General features: G+C 50.1%; 1 protein-coding gene across 1 annotated transcript in view; it reads left to right on the forward strand.

Annotated features, from left to right (window-relative positions):
• LOC146839362 (glutathione S-transferase P-like) overlaps window positions 1–13,559 on the forward strand; it is an 89,590-nt gene that overhangs the window by 30,168 nt on the left and 45,863 nt on the right. The window contains exons 3-4 of the mRNA XM_085651363.1: window positions 5,422–5,534; window positions 11,509–11,596. Of these exons, the coding sequence (XP_085507489.1) occupies window positions 5,422–5,534; window positions 11,509–11,596 (201 nt within the window). The remainder of the gene's footprint in view (window positions 1–5,421; window positions 5,535–11,508; window positions 11,597–13,559) is intronic.

Genomic DNA, 13,559 nt, shown 5'->3' on the forward strand with positions numbered 1-13,559 from the left:
ATTCTGGACGCCGGTCAAAGTGCTGCGCTGATTTTACTTGACCTCAGCGCGGCCTTTGATATGGTCTCCCACACTCTTTTACTAAAACTCTCGAGGCTATAGGGATCAGTGATCTGGCCCTTGAGTGGTTTCGGTCTTTCCTGAAGGATAGATCCTTCCGGGTCTCAGCCCCCCCATTTGTCTCTCAGCCTCACTCCATAGAGCAAGGAGTCCCTCAGGGGTCGGCGCTTAGCCCTTCCCTTTTTAATCTCTATGTCCAGCCTCTCGCTGAAGTGGCAAAAGAGTGGGACCTCACGCTAGTGTCGTACGCTGACGACACGCAGCTGGTCATCTCTCTAACTGAAGGCCCCTCAATCTCAGCTGCGAAATTTAAGAATGGCTTAGCGGCAGTCGCGCAGTGGATGACACACAACTACCTACAGCTGAACACTGGAAAAACAGAGGTGCGGCTCCTGGGAAAAAATCCCTGTTACTGGAGTGAACACTGGTGGCCGTCCCTACCTGGCCCCATTCCTTCCCCCAAAAATGTGGTGAAAAATCTTGGTGTCTGGATGGACTCCTCCCTCAATTTCCAGTCCCACACCAAGAAAGTGGCTGCTACCTGTGTGGGCCTGCTGCGGAGCCTTCACCCGATACTTGGTTTTTTTTACCCCAGTACGCGCCAACTGATAGTACAATCTATCATCTTGGCTCGACTGGATTATGTCAATGTCCTATTCTTAGGCATCAACAAAGCAGAGATGGCTCGGCTACAACGGGTACAAAATTCAGCAGCCAGGGCTGTGGTAGGCCTCCCTCGCAGATGCTCTGCCAGAAACACCATCAAGAAGCTACACTGGCTGCGTGTTGAAGCCCGAGTTCAATTCAAGGCTCTCACCACTGCCTTTAAAATTCTCAGATCTGACTGTCCGGGACTCCTACGCCCTCTCCTGGTACCTTACACCCCACAGCGCGCCTTACGCTCCCTAGGACAACACCTGGTGGTTGTCCCTCGCACAAAGCTCAGCAGAATGGGTGGCCGCTCTTTCAAAGTTTTGGGGGCGAAGCTTTGGAATTCCTTACCACCCCACATTCGCTCTTTGATCAACTTGTTGGCCTTTCGTAAGGCAATTAAAACTCTTCTGTTTTCCCTGACTTAATTTTTCTGCAGTCCCTTTCCCTCCCTCCCCTCCCCTCAGGTATCTGTTATGGTTTAGCGCCGGGACGCCTCGTTGCTGGGGCAGCTGTTTTGCGCTTAATAAAATATTAACATTAACATAACATGTCGACTTGGTTATTTTCTTACCTCACAAGGGCATGGCAGCTGCAGGGGCAGTGGTATGGTCCTAGTGAGGGAGTCCCAGGGGACCCTCTTCAGCCACCAGGCCCTAGGTACCCAGGGTACCACTTACTAGAGACTTACAGGGAGGCAGAAATACCAACTGGGGACATGTTTTTAGGGTAAGAACACTGGTACTGGGAACCTGGACAGCAGGAAACCAGTACTCTACAGTAAATATTGCATCAAAACTAGGCAGAAAGTGCTGGGACTTATGCAACAGAACCCCATTTTCTCACATAAGCCCCCCCACCGCCAGCCGCCAGGTCAGGAAGCTCAGCTACCATCTGAGAGAGCATACCAAGCTTGTCAGGTGAGGACAAGTAAAGAAAATGGCTGGGTTCTTGCAGGGCCTACTCTGCCTTACATCCTTCTGTCCAGGTCAGTCCCTTTAGGGAGCTCGCCTACTTCAACAGTTTCAGGACCTAACTTCCCATGCTCCTTTCCTAACTCTTTAGTGTTTTTCACCCAATCTTTCTAAATTGGGATCAGAGGTGTTCACTTCTGCAAATTCTATCTTAAGCAGGGCAACACCTAGCTTACCTAAAGAGGTTACCCACAGCTTGAATAACTCCACCATGACCATCAGGGTCATGGGGCCTAGCTTGCAATTCGGTATGAGGTCAGACCACTTTGCCAAGAAAAGTGCAGCCATAGAGGCTAACACCCAGCAGAGGCCACTGACAGCTCTCAGTGCCCAGAACCACACCTTTAGCTCTTCACTGACAGGTGAAGGGGCTAATTTACAGGCTTCTTTGGAGTAAGCTTGCCTGTCAGCTGTTTTAGAGTCGGGGGTCAACACTTCTGGTAGTGAGCACCCTACTTCTATTCCCTTTCCTGTCAGTTGAGGAGCCACCAACTCAGGCTGGACAGTTGTCTGACGAGTCAGGTCTTTTTGTGGGTCAGGTAGGACTTCACCAGTGCCAGCTTTGGAGTTCTCCCTAACTGGGATAGAATCTCCCTGGCCCACTGGAACTGAGGCTAACAGTCGTCCACCTTTCCTAGGCTTTCCCTTCTTTTTCCTTTGGGGCTTACCTACACTAGTTGCAGGTTCAGTCCCATAAGTTCCTTGGGTGAGGCCTGGCACTGGACCAGTACCTCACTTTGATTCAGACAAACCTCTAGGCAGGCGCGGCCTGTGCGGGTAAGAGCGGGGGCGGCGTGGGGGATAGGCAACATACATCGATGAGGGAAACTTTGAAAAAAAAAGAAAACCAGGTTTCCCTCATTGTCATATGTCGACTGCCCCCCCCACACCCCCTGCCGGGCCGCGCCTGCCTCTGGGTGGTCATTTCCATGGAGACAATCACGGGGGAGATCTTTATTGACTACCACCTTTCTCCAACTCAAGGACCCAGCTATATCTAGTAGCGCTACAGCCACAGGCCTAACTGTGACTTCCCCTAGGACGGTCCTTATTCTTCCAGTCTGTCCTGGGATGTTCTGGTTTGAGAGTACCAGCCTGTCCTGCACCACAGTGTGACTGGCACAGGTATCACTCAGGGCAGTGGCTGGGATTCCATTCACCAGTAGGTGGTGGAAGTGTTTACTCCCCTCCGGAATCTCCAACTCACCTTTTGGGCCCAATTTCTAGTTGAAGGCTAGGATGACTTCCTCATCTGAGGAACCACCCGCAAAGGCTACACTGGCAACCCTTGGTGCTAGACTCGGGATTTCGGTTTTAGGACAGCTAGGGTCCTTGGTGTGGTATCCTGTGTTTTGACAGTTGTGACACCATGCCCTATTGGAATCCCAATTCTTACCTTGATACCCAGTTTTGGTCTATGAGGTGTTTCAGACCCGCCCTCCTGGATAGGTTTTTGGAAGCCGACAAAGGACTCCTTACTTTTATCTTTTTCAGAGTGATCCACCTTTTTCTCATGGGGGGGCTTTTTGGCCTCTTTCTTTTGGTCTCCCCCTGCATAACCTGTCTCAGACCCTCTGGTTCTTACCCTATGATCAGTCATCCTCCCCAACTCTTGAGGGGGAGACTGGCCCCAGGTCTACTAGGTATTGATGCAACTTTTCCTGCACACAATTACAGATGGTCTCCATTATCAAACTATAGAGTCCCACATAATCATGAACATCGTTACCAGCTAACCAAGCTCCCAGCATTTTCACTGAGTAATCTACAAAATCTACCCAGGTCGGCTCTGGGTTTTTCGAGCCTCCCTGAATCTGATCCTATACTCCTCAGTGCTGAATCCAAAGGCTTGAATCATGGTACCCTTCATGAGGTCGTAGGATTCAGTATCTTTCTTATTGAGTGTCAGGAGTCTATCCCTGCACTTTCCTGAGAATATTTCTCACAGGATAGCACTCCACAGCTTCCTGTAGACCTGTCTACCGAGACAGGCTTTCTCAAAAGCAATGAACTACTTAGTGATATTACCACCCTCAAAGTATTTAGGGACAATCCCTTTGGGGATTTTGGAGTCAACAAAGTTTACCTCCCTATTGATTATGTTGCTGCCCCAGAGATGGGCCCGAGGCCCATCTCTGCGCTTTCTTTCTCTATGGCAGGGAGTTTAGCTTCTAGAACTATCCTCTTGGCCAGTTTCTGAAGATCTGCATCTTCAGTGTCTCCTCATCTGAGATATTACTGGGGTCACTTCCAGTGATGTCACTATCAGAGGGGGTAGTGACTGACTCGGAGTCCCCTTCCTCTACTTCTTGGTACTCATCATCACCACCTCCTTCCCCATTTGGGGAACGTTTACTGCCATGACCCTCTCATTTTCTGCCAGCAACTGCTGGAGATGATCTGGGACCCAAGGCAATGTTCCATGCCTTGCACAAATTCTTCAGCTGAGTAACTTTTATGAGTGCATAGGGGGCCAGGCTGAGCTCCTGGCTGGTCCCTGGATTTGCAGATATGGTTTTTAAAGCAGTTGAGGTCTTATTAGAGATTAGGAAAAGTCTATGGGTTTCTAAGCCCCAACTACTTTACAGACTTTCAATTTTTTAAACAGTGAGGGATTTAGCCTAACACTATTTTTAATGAATTTGGAAAAAATCAATGACGATTTCTATCTAAAGAAATTGTGGATTTCTTCAAGTGAAATCAATGAGTAATCAAGTGGTACAGCAAACGTTAAAGTCTTGTACCCCACCGGTGCACCACCAATGTAGGAAGCTGGCTCTGTATAAAAAGCATGCTAGAGCGGTGTCTTACTTATATCTTTGGCAGTGCTAGCTGGTCTGGCGTGAAAGCAGTGTGCCCATTCGACTCGGTTATTTGTTTACCTCACAGGGGCATGCCAGCTGCAGGGGCAGTGGCATAGTTCTAGCCAGGGGACACTCTTCAGCCTCCTGGCCCTTGGTACCCATGGTACCCTTTACTAGGGGCATACAGGGGACAGACGTACCCATTGTGGACATGTTTTTGGGGAAAGAACACTGGTACTGGGAATCTGGACAACAGGGACCCAGCACTCCACTGTAAAAGTTGCATCAAAGCCAAGAAAAGGGTGCAACAGAACCCAATTTCTTCACACCCTTCCTTAAAGCCATGGCGTCTCGCGCGTTCATAGGACAAAGATGCACTAGTTGCAGATAGGAAAGATAAAATCAGAACATGTAGTCAGAAATTAAACACACCAAAAGCAGTTGCTCATTTTTTTCTAAATATCTTAGAATCAAATGTTAGAATTACTTTAATGTAAATCAGATTTAAAAAGAACTGTAGCCCGTAATGAACATTAACTTGTAGAGACATTCTTTCTTTCATGTAATGAACTATGTTACAAAAATAAACACATTGCCATAAATCTCTCTTCTCTGCTCATAACTGTTCCTTATTTAGAGTTGGATCATAAAAATGAAAAGCAAGTTCTCATTTTCATTGTTTAAACTGCAGCTGGTCCTGGCAGGTGGTGTTATGAGTTGTCTACTCAAAGGTAAAGAGGTGTTACAGTTGAGCAGCTAAAGGATGTTGTTCTTGCAGGTGACTAGAGGCGTCACAACTCGCCTGGCATAAGGAAACTAGGGGCCATGCAGGCTCCCATATATTACATGGTCCTGCTCATAATGAACCCCTACATGCAATGGCTTTTAACATGTTTGCAAGGTCTACCTCTCCTCTCTCTTCTTCCCTCCAGGCCGCACAGAGCCCATGCGGTTCCTGCTGGCAGACCAGGGCTGCGAGTGGAAGGAGGACAAGGTGTCCTTTACAGACTGGCATAATGGAAAGGTTGAGCTGAAGAAGACGGCGGTGAGTGTTTATGAGATGAAGGATCCTGTTCCTATTTTGCCTCTCCCTAAGGTGAGTCTTCGCCAAAGGGTGAGCGAGGGGCCAGGACCTGAGGCAGGTCCATTAGCCTTTCCATGGCAGCATCACTGTCCACTCACTGAAGGCGCCCCCCCCCCCCAGTAAGATCTAATGCATTATGTGTGTGTTGCATGCTAGGTCCTGAGTGTGACTCAAAACTGCCTGGAATGTGTGAACCAAAACACTTTATTGAGGGAAGAAGCTGCTAGTGCTGCCTGGCGTGGGCAAAGCGCACACTAGCCCAATGCAAGCTCCGAGAGCGTCCTTTAGGTGTTGAGATTCATGACTTTGGAAGCCACAGGGTCACCTTTCAAGGATGTATGGTGACTTTTTTCACTTAAGCCAGGGCTAGGATTACATGGAATGCACGGGGTATGGCCACTTCGGCCAAGCGCTACTGTACGTATGCACATCTCAAATTCTAGCATGCCCACATTGCCAAGCTACGGGAGACCAACCTCACGGCACCCGAGATCCACAAAGTGTCCACAAAGTGTGCTTTAAATGGAGGGGGCAGACTTTTGGGACCCCAGGGTCGGCCTATGCAAGTGGTGTTCTCATTTCGATTGCCCCTGGGGTCCCCTTTGCTTTGGGTACACAGTAGGTGGAAACTGGAGGGACACCTGGGTGGGGCTGCCCTTACTCTGGTGGCTTTGTATGCACCCAACTCCAACTAAGCAAACTCCAAGACGCAGGGATCCGGGACAAGGGCCTCGACTGAATCTACTCTTTCCTCTCTGTCAGAACGCAGCAGGTCAGACTCCCCCCTTTACTCTCAGACCCTACACCAACCACCTGCGGAGTCCCCCAGGGGTCCTCCCTCAGCCAAACGCTCTTCAACGTCTACAACGCCCCCATTGTCAGAACCTACGGACTCAACATTGTTTCATACGCAGACGACACCCAACTCATCCTCTCCCTATCCAACGAACCCAACACCGCCAGACACAACTTCCAAGAAGGAATGTATGACGTTACAACGCATACATTTACAATGCATGCCTTTACAACGCAGTTTTTACATCGCAACATCCTTTACAACGCATTCTTTAACATCGCATGCCATTACATCTCATTTTCAGAAACTACCTTTACAACGCATTCCATTACATCGCATTTAAGGTAAGTGTTGGATAGTATAGGGGTAATAATTACTATTCTAACTCCAGTGAGTGCAACAGTAGGGTAAGTGTTGGATTGTGTAAGGGTACTGTGCGTTGCAATGGTACGCGTTGTAATGACTTGCAATGTAAAGCCTGAGTTGTAGTGACATGCGATGTAATGGCTGTGTTGTAATGACATGCGATGTAAAGGATGTTGCGATGTAATGATTGCTATGTAAAGGTAGTGCGATGTAATGACTGCGTTGTAAAGGTTGTTTCCCTCCAAGGTGGCATGAAAGCTGTCACCAAATGGGTGAAAAGCAGCTGCCTACAACTCAACACCGACAAAACAGATGTGCTCATCTTGGGCCCACACCCCAATGCCTGGAACGACACCTGATGACCCCCCGCCCTCGGAAGCCCACCCACCCCCAGGGACCACGCACGCAACCTGGGAATCATCCTGGACTCCGAGCTCAAAATGGACCGCCAGATCAACTTCGTCGCATCCTCCTGCTTCCACACCCTCCGCCTCCTACGCATGACCTTCAAATGGATGCCCCTCGAACACAGAAAAACAGTCACCCACGCCCTCGTCACCAGCAGACTCGACTACGGCAACGCACTCTACGCCGGAATAAACAAAAACCTCACCGCAAGCTACAGAACATCCAGAAGTCTGCTGCAAGGCTGGTCCTCGACCTGCCAAGACACTGCCACATCTCCCAGCACCTGCGCACACTCCACTGGCTCCCCATCGAAGCTAGAGTCACCTTCCAGATGCTCACCCACGCTCACAAGGCCCTCCACGACACCGGACCAGCATACCTGAACAGCCGACTCAAATTCCACGCACCCCAAAGAACCCTACGATCAGCCAAGCTCTCCTATTCCATGGTTCCCCGCGCCAGAAAGACCAGATCGGGAGGCAGCTCCTTCTTCTTCTTCGCGGCCAGAGCCTGGAACGCCCTACCGCTCCACCTCAGACAGACCACATCACTCCCCATCTTCACAAGAAACCTCAAAACCTGGCTCTTTGACAGACCCCCCGCCCCCTCCTTGATGGACTAGAACCTGCACCTCCCCTTCTCCCCAGCTCCTTGAGACCCTTACGGGTGAGTAGTCGCGCTATACAAACACATGTTTGATTTGAACCTAGCAGAGTTCCAAGATAGTCTTACCCCGGCGCTCCTTCAAGAGCCTCTCAGCCCCAGGATTTGGGGGCGGCTGATTTCAACTGTGTGGCTGATCCACAACTACATCTGCTTATTCCCTCTGGCAACGCGGCAGACACCACACAGAGCTGAGGTGACGAGTACTCGCTTCCAGTGGTGCTACAACTCCTTCAAATACCTGGAGTGCGGTTCTATCACACACAGAGAGACCTCCATGAGGGTAAGCTTGACAGGGTGGCTGGTTCTATCCGCCGATCTATGCCTTTTTGGCGATTGCTGCCTCTATCTTCCCTAGGTCTGGTGGCCATCTCCAAAGGATGGTGCTGCCGAGACTGCTGAACTTTTTCGTAGCTCTGCCGGTCATGCTTCTGCAGGGTTTCTTCTGAATGCTTAATGCCCCATTCCTTGAACTGATACGGCGTGCTGATTGTCGGTGGATGGCGCTGGCCATGATCCAGCAGCCGCTCATGGAGGGTGGACTAGGGCCCCCAACTTTGAACTCTACTATGCAGCGGCACAGTTGCAGTGGCCGATGGCCTGGTTGAGCACCACTACCTGCCCGGAGTTACCCCTTATGTGTATGGTGCTCAATAGTACAGGAATTTAGACTTGGCTGTCTGACCCCCCATCCGTCTCCGGCAGGAAATGTCTCATATGACGGTGGCCTGCACTGGCTGGCACAGATCTGTGCACCTGAATGCCCCACACCTCCGGTATTCACCGACAATTGCCGTCAGGGATCTACCAGCACCAACACTGCACAGAGCAGTTCAGAACACTGACTGGGATCTCTGGGTGAAGTGGGCTTCGTGCAAATAGGGAACGTCTACGTGGAGGGTGTTAGTATGTCGTTCCAAGTCATTATAGACACCTATGGCCTGCCTGCAGGTTAGTTCCTAACCTATTACACCATTCAATATGAGTTGCGCGTCACAAGGGGCAGTGGAGATGAGGAACCTCCTTGCCTCATTGACACTGCATGCACTGTTATCCTCCAGTGGCACACACCATGCCATCACCACTCTCTACACAGCCCTGCACGGGGCCCCACCAGGCCACGCGATGGGTGCGCGTGCCCGTTGGGATGCAGTGTTGCAGCAACCCCTGATGGACACAGTTTAATCATGTAAATCAAACCTACCACGCCCCCCATCTCAGCAAGCGTCTGTTCCCAATGCCTGCCCCTTTCTGTCCCTGATGTGCCCTGTAGGAAGTGGGGTTTTATCATATGGTGTGGGATTGCCCAGTGTTGCAACCGGTATGTCTTGGGTAACTGCGACAGTGGCAGAAATGGCAGCACAAGCCCTCACTCCTACACCCCCCCTCCTGCCAGTTAGGGCTGTGCCCTCATAGAAAGGGAAACAAGCACTTACACAGATTTATTGTTCTTGCCTTCATTCTGTTCAAACATCAAGTGGCCATGACCTGGAGGTCACCTGTGCCACCTGAGTATCAGCGATGGCTCCGCGACCTCCTGGCATGGACTCATGGGGAGGTTCCAAGCCTTGGGGGGCTTCGAATGTGGGGGATCTCCTGTGCAAGTGGCAAATACTGGGGGAACTTCCTACTTAATGTGGAAGCCAAAAATGATCCACACCCACCTTGAACCCATACCTCATCTAGGCACGTCTCCAGGAAGACATGCGCATGCGCATGAAACTGACTGCCCCGTTACACCGCGTGTGGCCTACTCTGTTTAGTAGTCACGTGATCACTGCGCCCCTTCAAGAGCTACCCAGCACGCACGGCCACCCCCTCATGCATATGCAGCATCCTCCTCCCCCCATTTTATCCAGATATGGGCTCCTCAAACTCCCCCCCCTCACAACTCACCTTTTTCTTTCCTTGCTTCCTTTGTTCTACTGTGTTGGTTGAAACGATTGTGTTCATTATGGACTGTTTTGGAGCAGACACAAAGATGCTATTGATGCTATAGCTTGACATATGTTTTTTGCATGTGTTGCATGATGCTGCAGATGTTTGCCTGCTGCCCCGATTATAGCAGCGGTCTCCTTATATACATAACATTCAATAAACAGATTTTTTTAAAAAGCCAGGGTTAGGATGTGTCCACTAGTCTGAAGAAGAGGAATGTGAGTCATCACGGGGTGCGTCTGTCTTCCAGCTAGAGGAAGGCGGCAATGATGGCATCTTTGGAGACCTGCATTCAATCAATCAATCAACCAGGTGGCTTATAAAGCGCGCTACTCACCCGTGAGGGTCTCAAGGCGCTGGGGGGGAGGAGGGGGGGGAGCAGCTTCGGATCAGTCGAAGAGCTAGGTCTTGAGGTCCTTCCTGAACGTGTGCAGGGTAGGGGACCGTCTGATGTTCACAGGGAGCTCGTTCCAGGTCTTGGCTGCGATGTAGGAGAAAGCTCTACCGCCTGTTCTGCGTCTGCGGATGCGACGGACCTCTGTCAGGGCGAGGTCAGCGGAGCGGAGGTTCCTCTTGGGTACGTGGAAGGAGACTCTCTCGTTGAGGTATTTTGGTCCGATGTTGTTGAGGGATTTGTAGGTGTGCGTGAGGAACTTGAAAGTGACCCTCTTCTCGACGGGGAGCCAGTGAAGGTCTCGTAGGTGTTGGGTCATGTGCTCGGGGTGTGGAGTTTCCGAGGACGAGTCTGGCTGCGGCGTTCTGGATTTTGTGTAGAAGAGTTCTGTTGATTCTGGCGTATAGGGCGTTGCCGTAGTCCAGTCTGCTAGTGACGAGAGCGTGGCTGACAGTCCTTCTGCAATCGGGGGGATCCATTTGAAGGTCTTGCGGAGGATGCGCAGTCAGTTGAAACTGGTGGAAGCTACGGCGTTGATCTGGCGGTTCATGGAGAGGGAGGAGTCGAGGATGATGCTCAGGTTTTGTGCGTGGTCTGTGGGGGTGGGTGGCCACCTGGTGTTGTCCCAGGCGGAGGTGCAGGGGCCGTGGATGAGGACCTCGGTCTTCTCTGAGTTGAGCTTCAGGCAGCTGTCTTTCATCCAAGCTGCTACGTCCTTCATTCCTTCGTGGAAGCAGAGTCTGGAGTCTTTGGGTTTTTTGTGAGTGAGAGGATGAGCTGGGTGTCATTGGCGTAGGATACTATATTGAGCCCGTGCTTTTGGACGATGGTGGCGAGGGGGGCATGTAGATGTTAAAAAGCGTCGGGCTGAGCGATGATCCTTGAGCAGTTGATGTCAGTGGGTTTGGAGAGGAAGGGAGGGAGTCTGATCCTCTGGGTTCTGCCGGAGGGGAAGGATTGGATCCAGTTGAGGGTGGTTCCTTGCAAGGCCTGACAGTTCTATGAGGTGCACCTTGATAACAGCACACACAGGGACTCATGGGGTGCCCAGGTGAGGATTTTAACTGTACCCCTGGTTCATGTCTCAGGTTATCACCTGCGGCTGATCAGCTGCTCTCATCCTCTGAGGTTCGATCCATAGCTCCCTCAGGATCCTCTCACTGGGGCTTTAGGGGCCATACTCCTCCCAATGCATTGATTGCTTCCTCTTTCTCCCTCCCCACCCACCTACGACTGACCCAGGACCATCTCTAGCGGCACCCCCCCCCCCCCCCTCCCAGCGCCTTGAGACCCTCGCGGGTGAGTAGCGCGCTCTATAAATGTTCCTGATTGATTGATTTATTGATTGATTGATTTCTCCTCCTTTTCAGCTCTTTGGGCAGTTACCCATGTTTGCCGATGGCGATTTCATCCTTTTCCAGTCCAAAGCCATTTTACGACATCTGGGACGCAAATACGGTGAGCACCATCCAAGGAAGTGGGGGGCAGGGAATCTTTTCTTCAGGCAGATGTAAGGAGTGAGGTGAAGTAGACATAACTTAGAGGGAGTTGAAGGTCTCACAAATGCTCAGTTCAAAGAAACTCTGATTGTCTCAGGAAGCAACTAAGCCCTCCGTTCACCAGGTGTAGGAAGCTGGCTCTGTATATACCATACCAAAGTAAGGTATAGTGTGCACAGAGTCCAGGGAGTCCCCAGAGGTATAGCAGAGGCTAATTTAGGTAAGCTCTAACAGCTCTCTTTGTAGTAGTGTGTGCGAGCAGTTAGGCTTATCCAGAGGGTGTGTGTGATCACGCAAGGGGAAAAACTCCTGAACCAAGTCTTCTGATTGGGTAGCAGGGTTTATTGAAGATTGTTTTTTTCTTAATGTTGTTGTAGTACTTTATTCGACATATAAAATATCATAAAAGTGCAGTACAATGTGTGATAAAAACAGATTAAAAATAATGATACTACAACAAGTGGCTTCAGTCCATACATAGTAAAAAATGAATAAAAAACAGCGTGTAAATACACGTATCAGTTCCACATATCCCCTGCAATTAATAGAGTGAACAATAATAATAGACGCAGGGTCAGGGGAGTGGGTGGTTAGCTTGACGGTGGTACGCCTTGAGCAGCCTGCGTCTTAATCTCCAGGCCCAACCCAGATATTTGGCAGTCCCACAGATTACACTAGGGACAGTAGTGTCATAGGTCAAAATACGCAGTGCAACCCTAGCGGACCTTACACCCAGATTGTTACAAACAGGTTTAAGCCACCTAAGTCTTGGTTGCCTGTACGCCTGGCAGGCAAACATGAAATGACCAATAGACTCTGTAGGCGAGGCACACCCTGGGCAGCCTTTTGGGTGTGTGATGACCTTACTCCAGCGGGTTTGAAAATCATAGAGTGGGAGCGTGCCATATCTCAGTTTGAGATATAGAGATCTGTCTTCAGGTGATTCAATGAGGTCCATAAAGGATTCCAGGCTGGGAGCTGGTTTTGTATCCAGGAAGTTTACAGTAAGCACACCCTCCTGGTTCCTTAGGGTATCGGCCGTGACCCAATCCCAATAGATTTTTTTTATCGTAAGTTTGGGAGGGGGAACCTGGCTCGCCCAGGCTTCTTCCAGGCCAATCATCTGCAGATGTTTTTTCAAGTTTGATACCCATGAAATCTTATGGTCTGCTCCCAGATTTAGTAGCTCGTCCAGGGCAGAGGCAAAGTGGTGGAGTTCAGGGGATCTTCTAATCCTTGCCCAGTATAGTATAGGACGCAACCTTGCCATGTTACTGATGTTTTGTCTGCCAAGGTCATAGCGGAGAGGAACCAGCGGGGTGGACAGGGGAAGCGAGACTAAGTCCTTTTTTCTTAATGATAAAACACACAAAAAATAATCACAGTCAGGTGGACCCGGGGAGATTCTCTTCTCGAGTCTCCTTAGTGGTCCATTCCTCTTCCTTCTTCCAGCTTCGACGGTATTCTCCTCCCTCGTCCTCGGTACAAAGAAGAGGGCGTCAGGTTAGTGTCTGTACTCTTAGTGGTTTTCCTGTCACCACACCCACATGCTCTAATGTCACCACTCCGTGCTCTGGTTTTAGTGAAAGGGGATAGCGTTATTCTGTCCTGAGCAAATCCGGGGCCATGCCTTACAGGTGTGTCCCATGGTCTTCACTCCCACCACTGTCTTGAAAACATACCGAAACAAGCATTTGCAATGCAATAGGTCTCGCATTTATACGAGTTTCAGCTATTGGCATTGTAAATGACAATGCTTTTTATTTAAGTTTGGTTTTTGTAAAACATAAATAAAAGGCACTGTCATTTACAATGCTAATAGCTCAAACTCTCGCAAATGCGAGACCGATTGCATTGCAAATGCTTGTTGTTGAAGGTTCTGTTGTGCACAAAACCAATATGTAAAGGTGGCTTTGGGTCAG

Source organism: Triturus cristatus, chromosome 4_1, assembly GCF_964204655.1.
Source record: "Triturus cristatus chromosome 4_1, aTriCri1.1, whole genome shotgun sequence".
NCBI classification, from domain to species: Eukaryota; Metazoa; Chordata; class Amphibia; order Caudata; family Salamandridae; genus Triturus; species Triturus cristatus.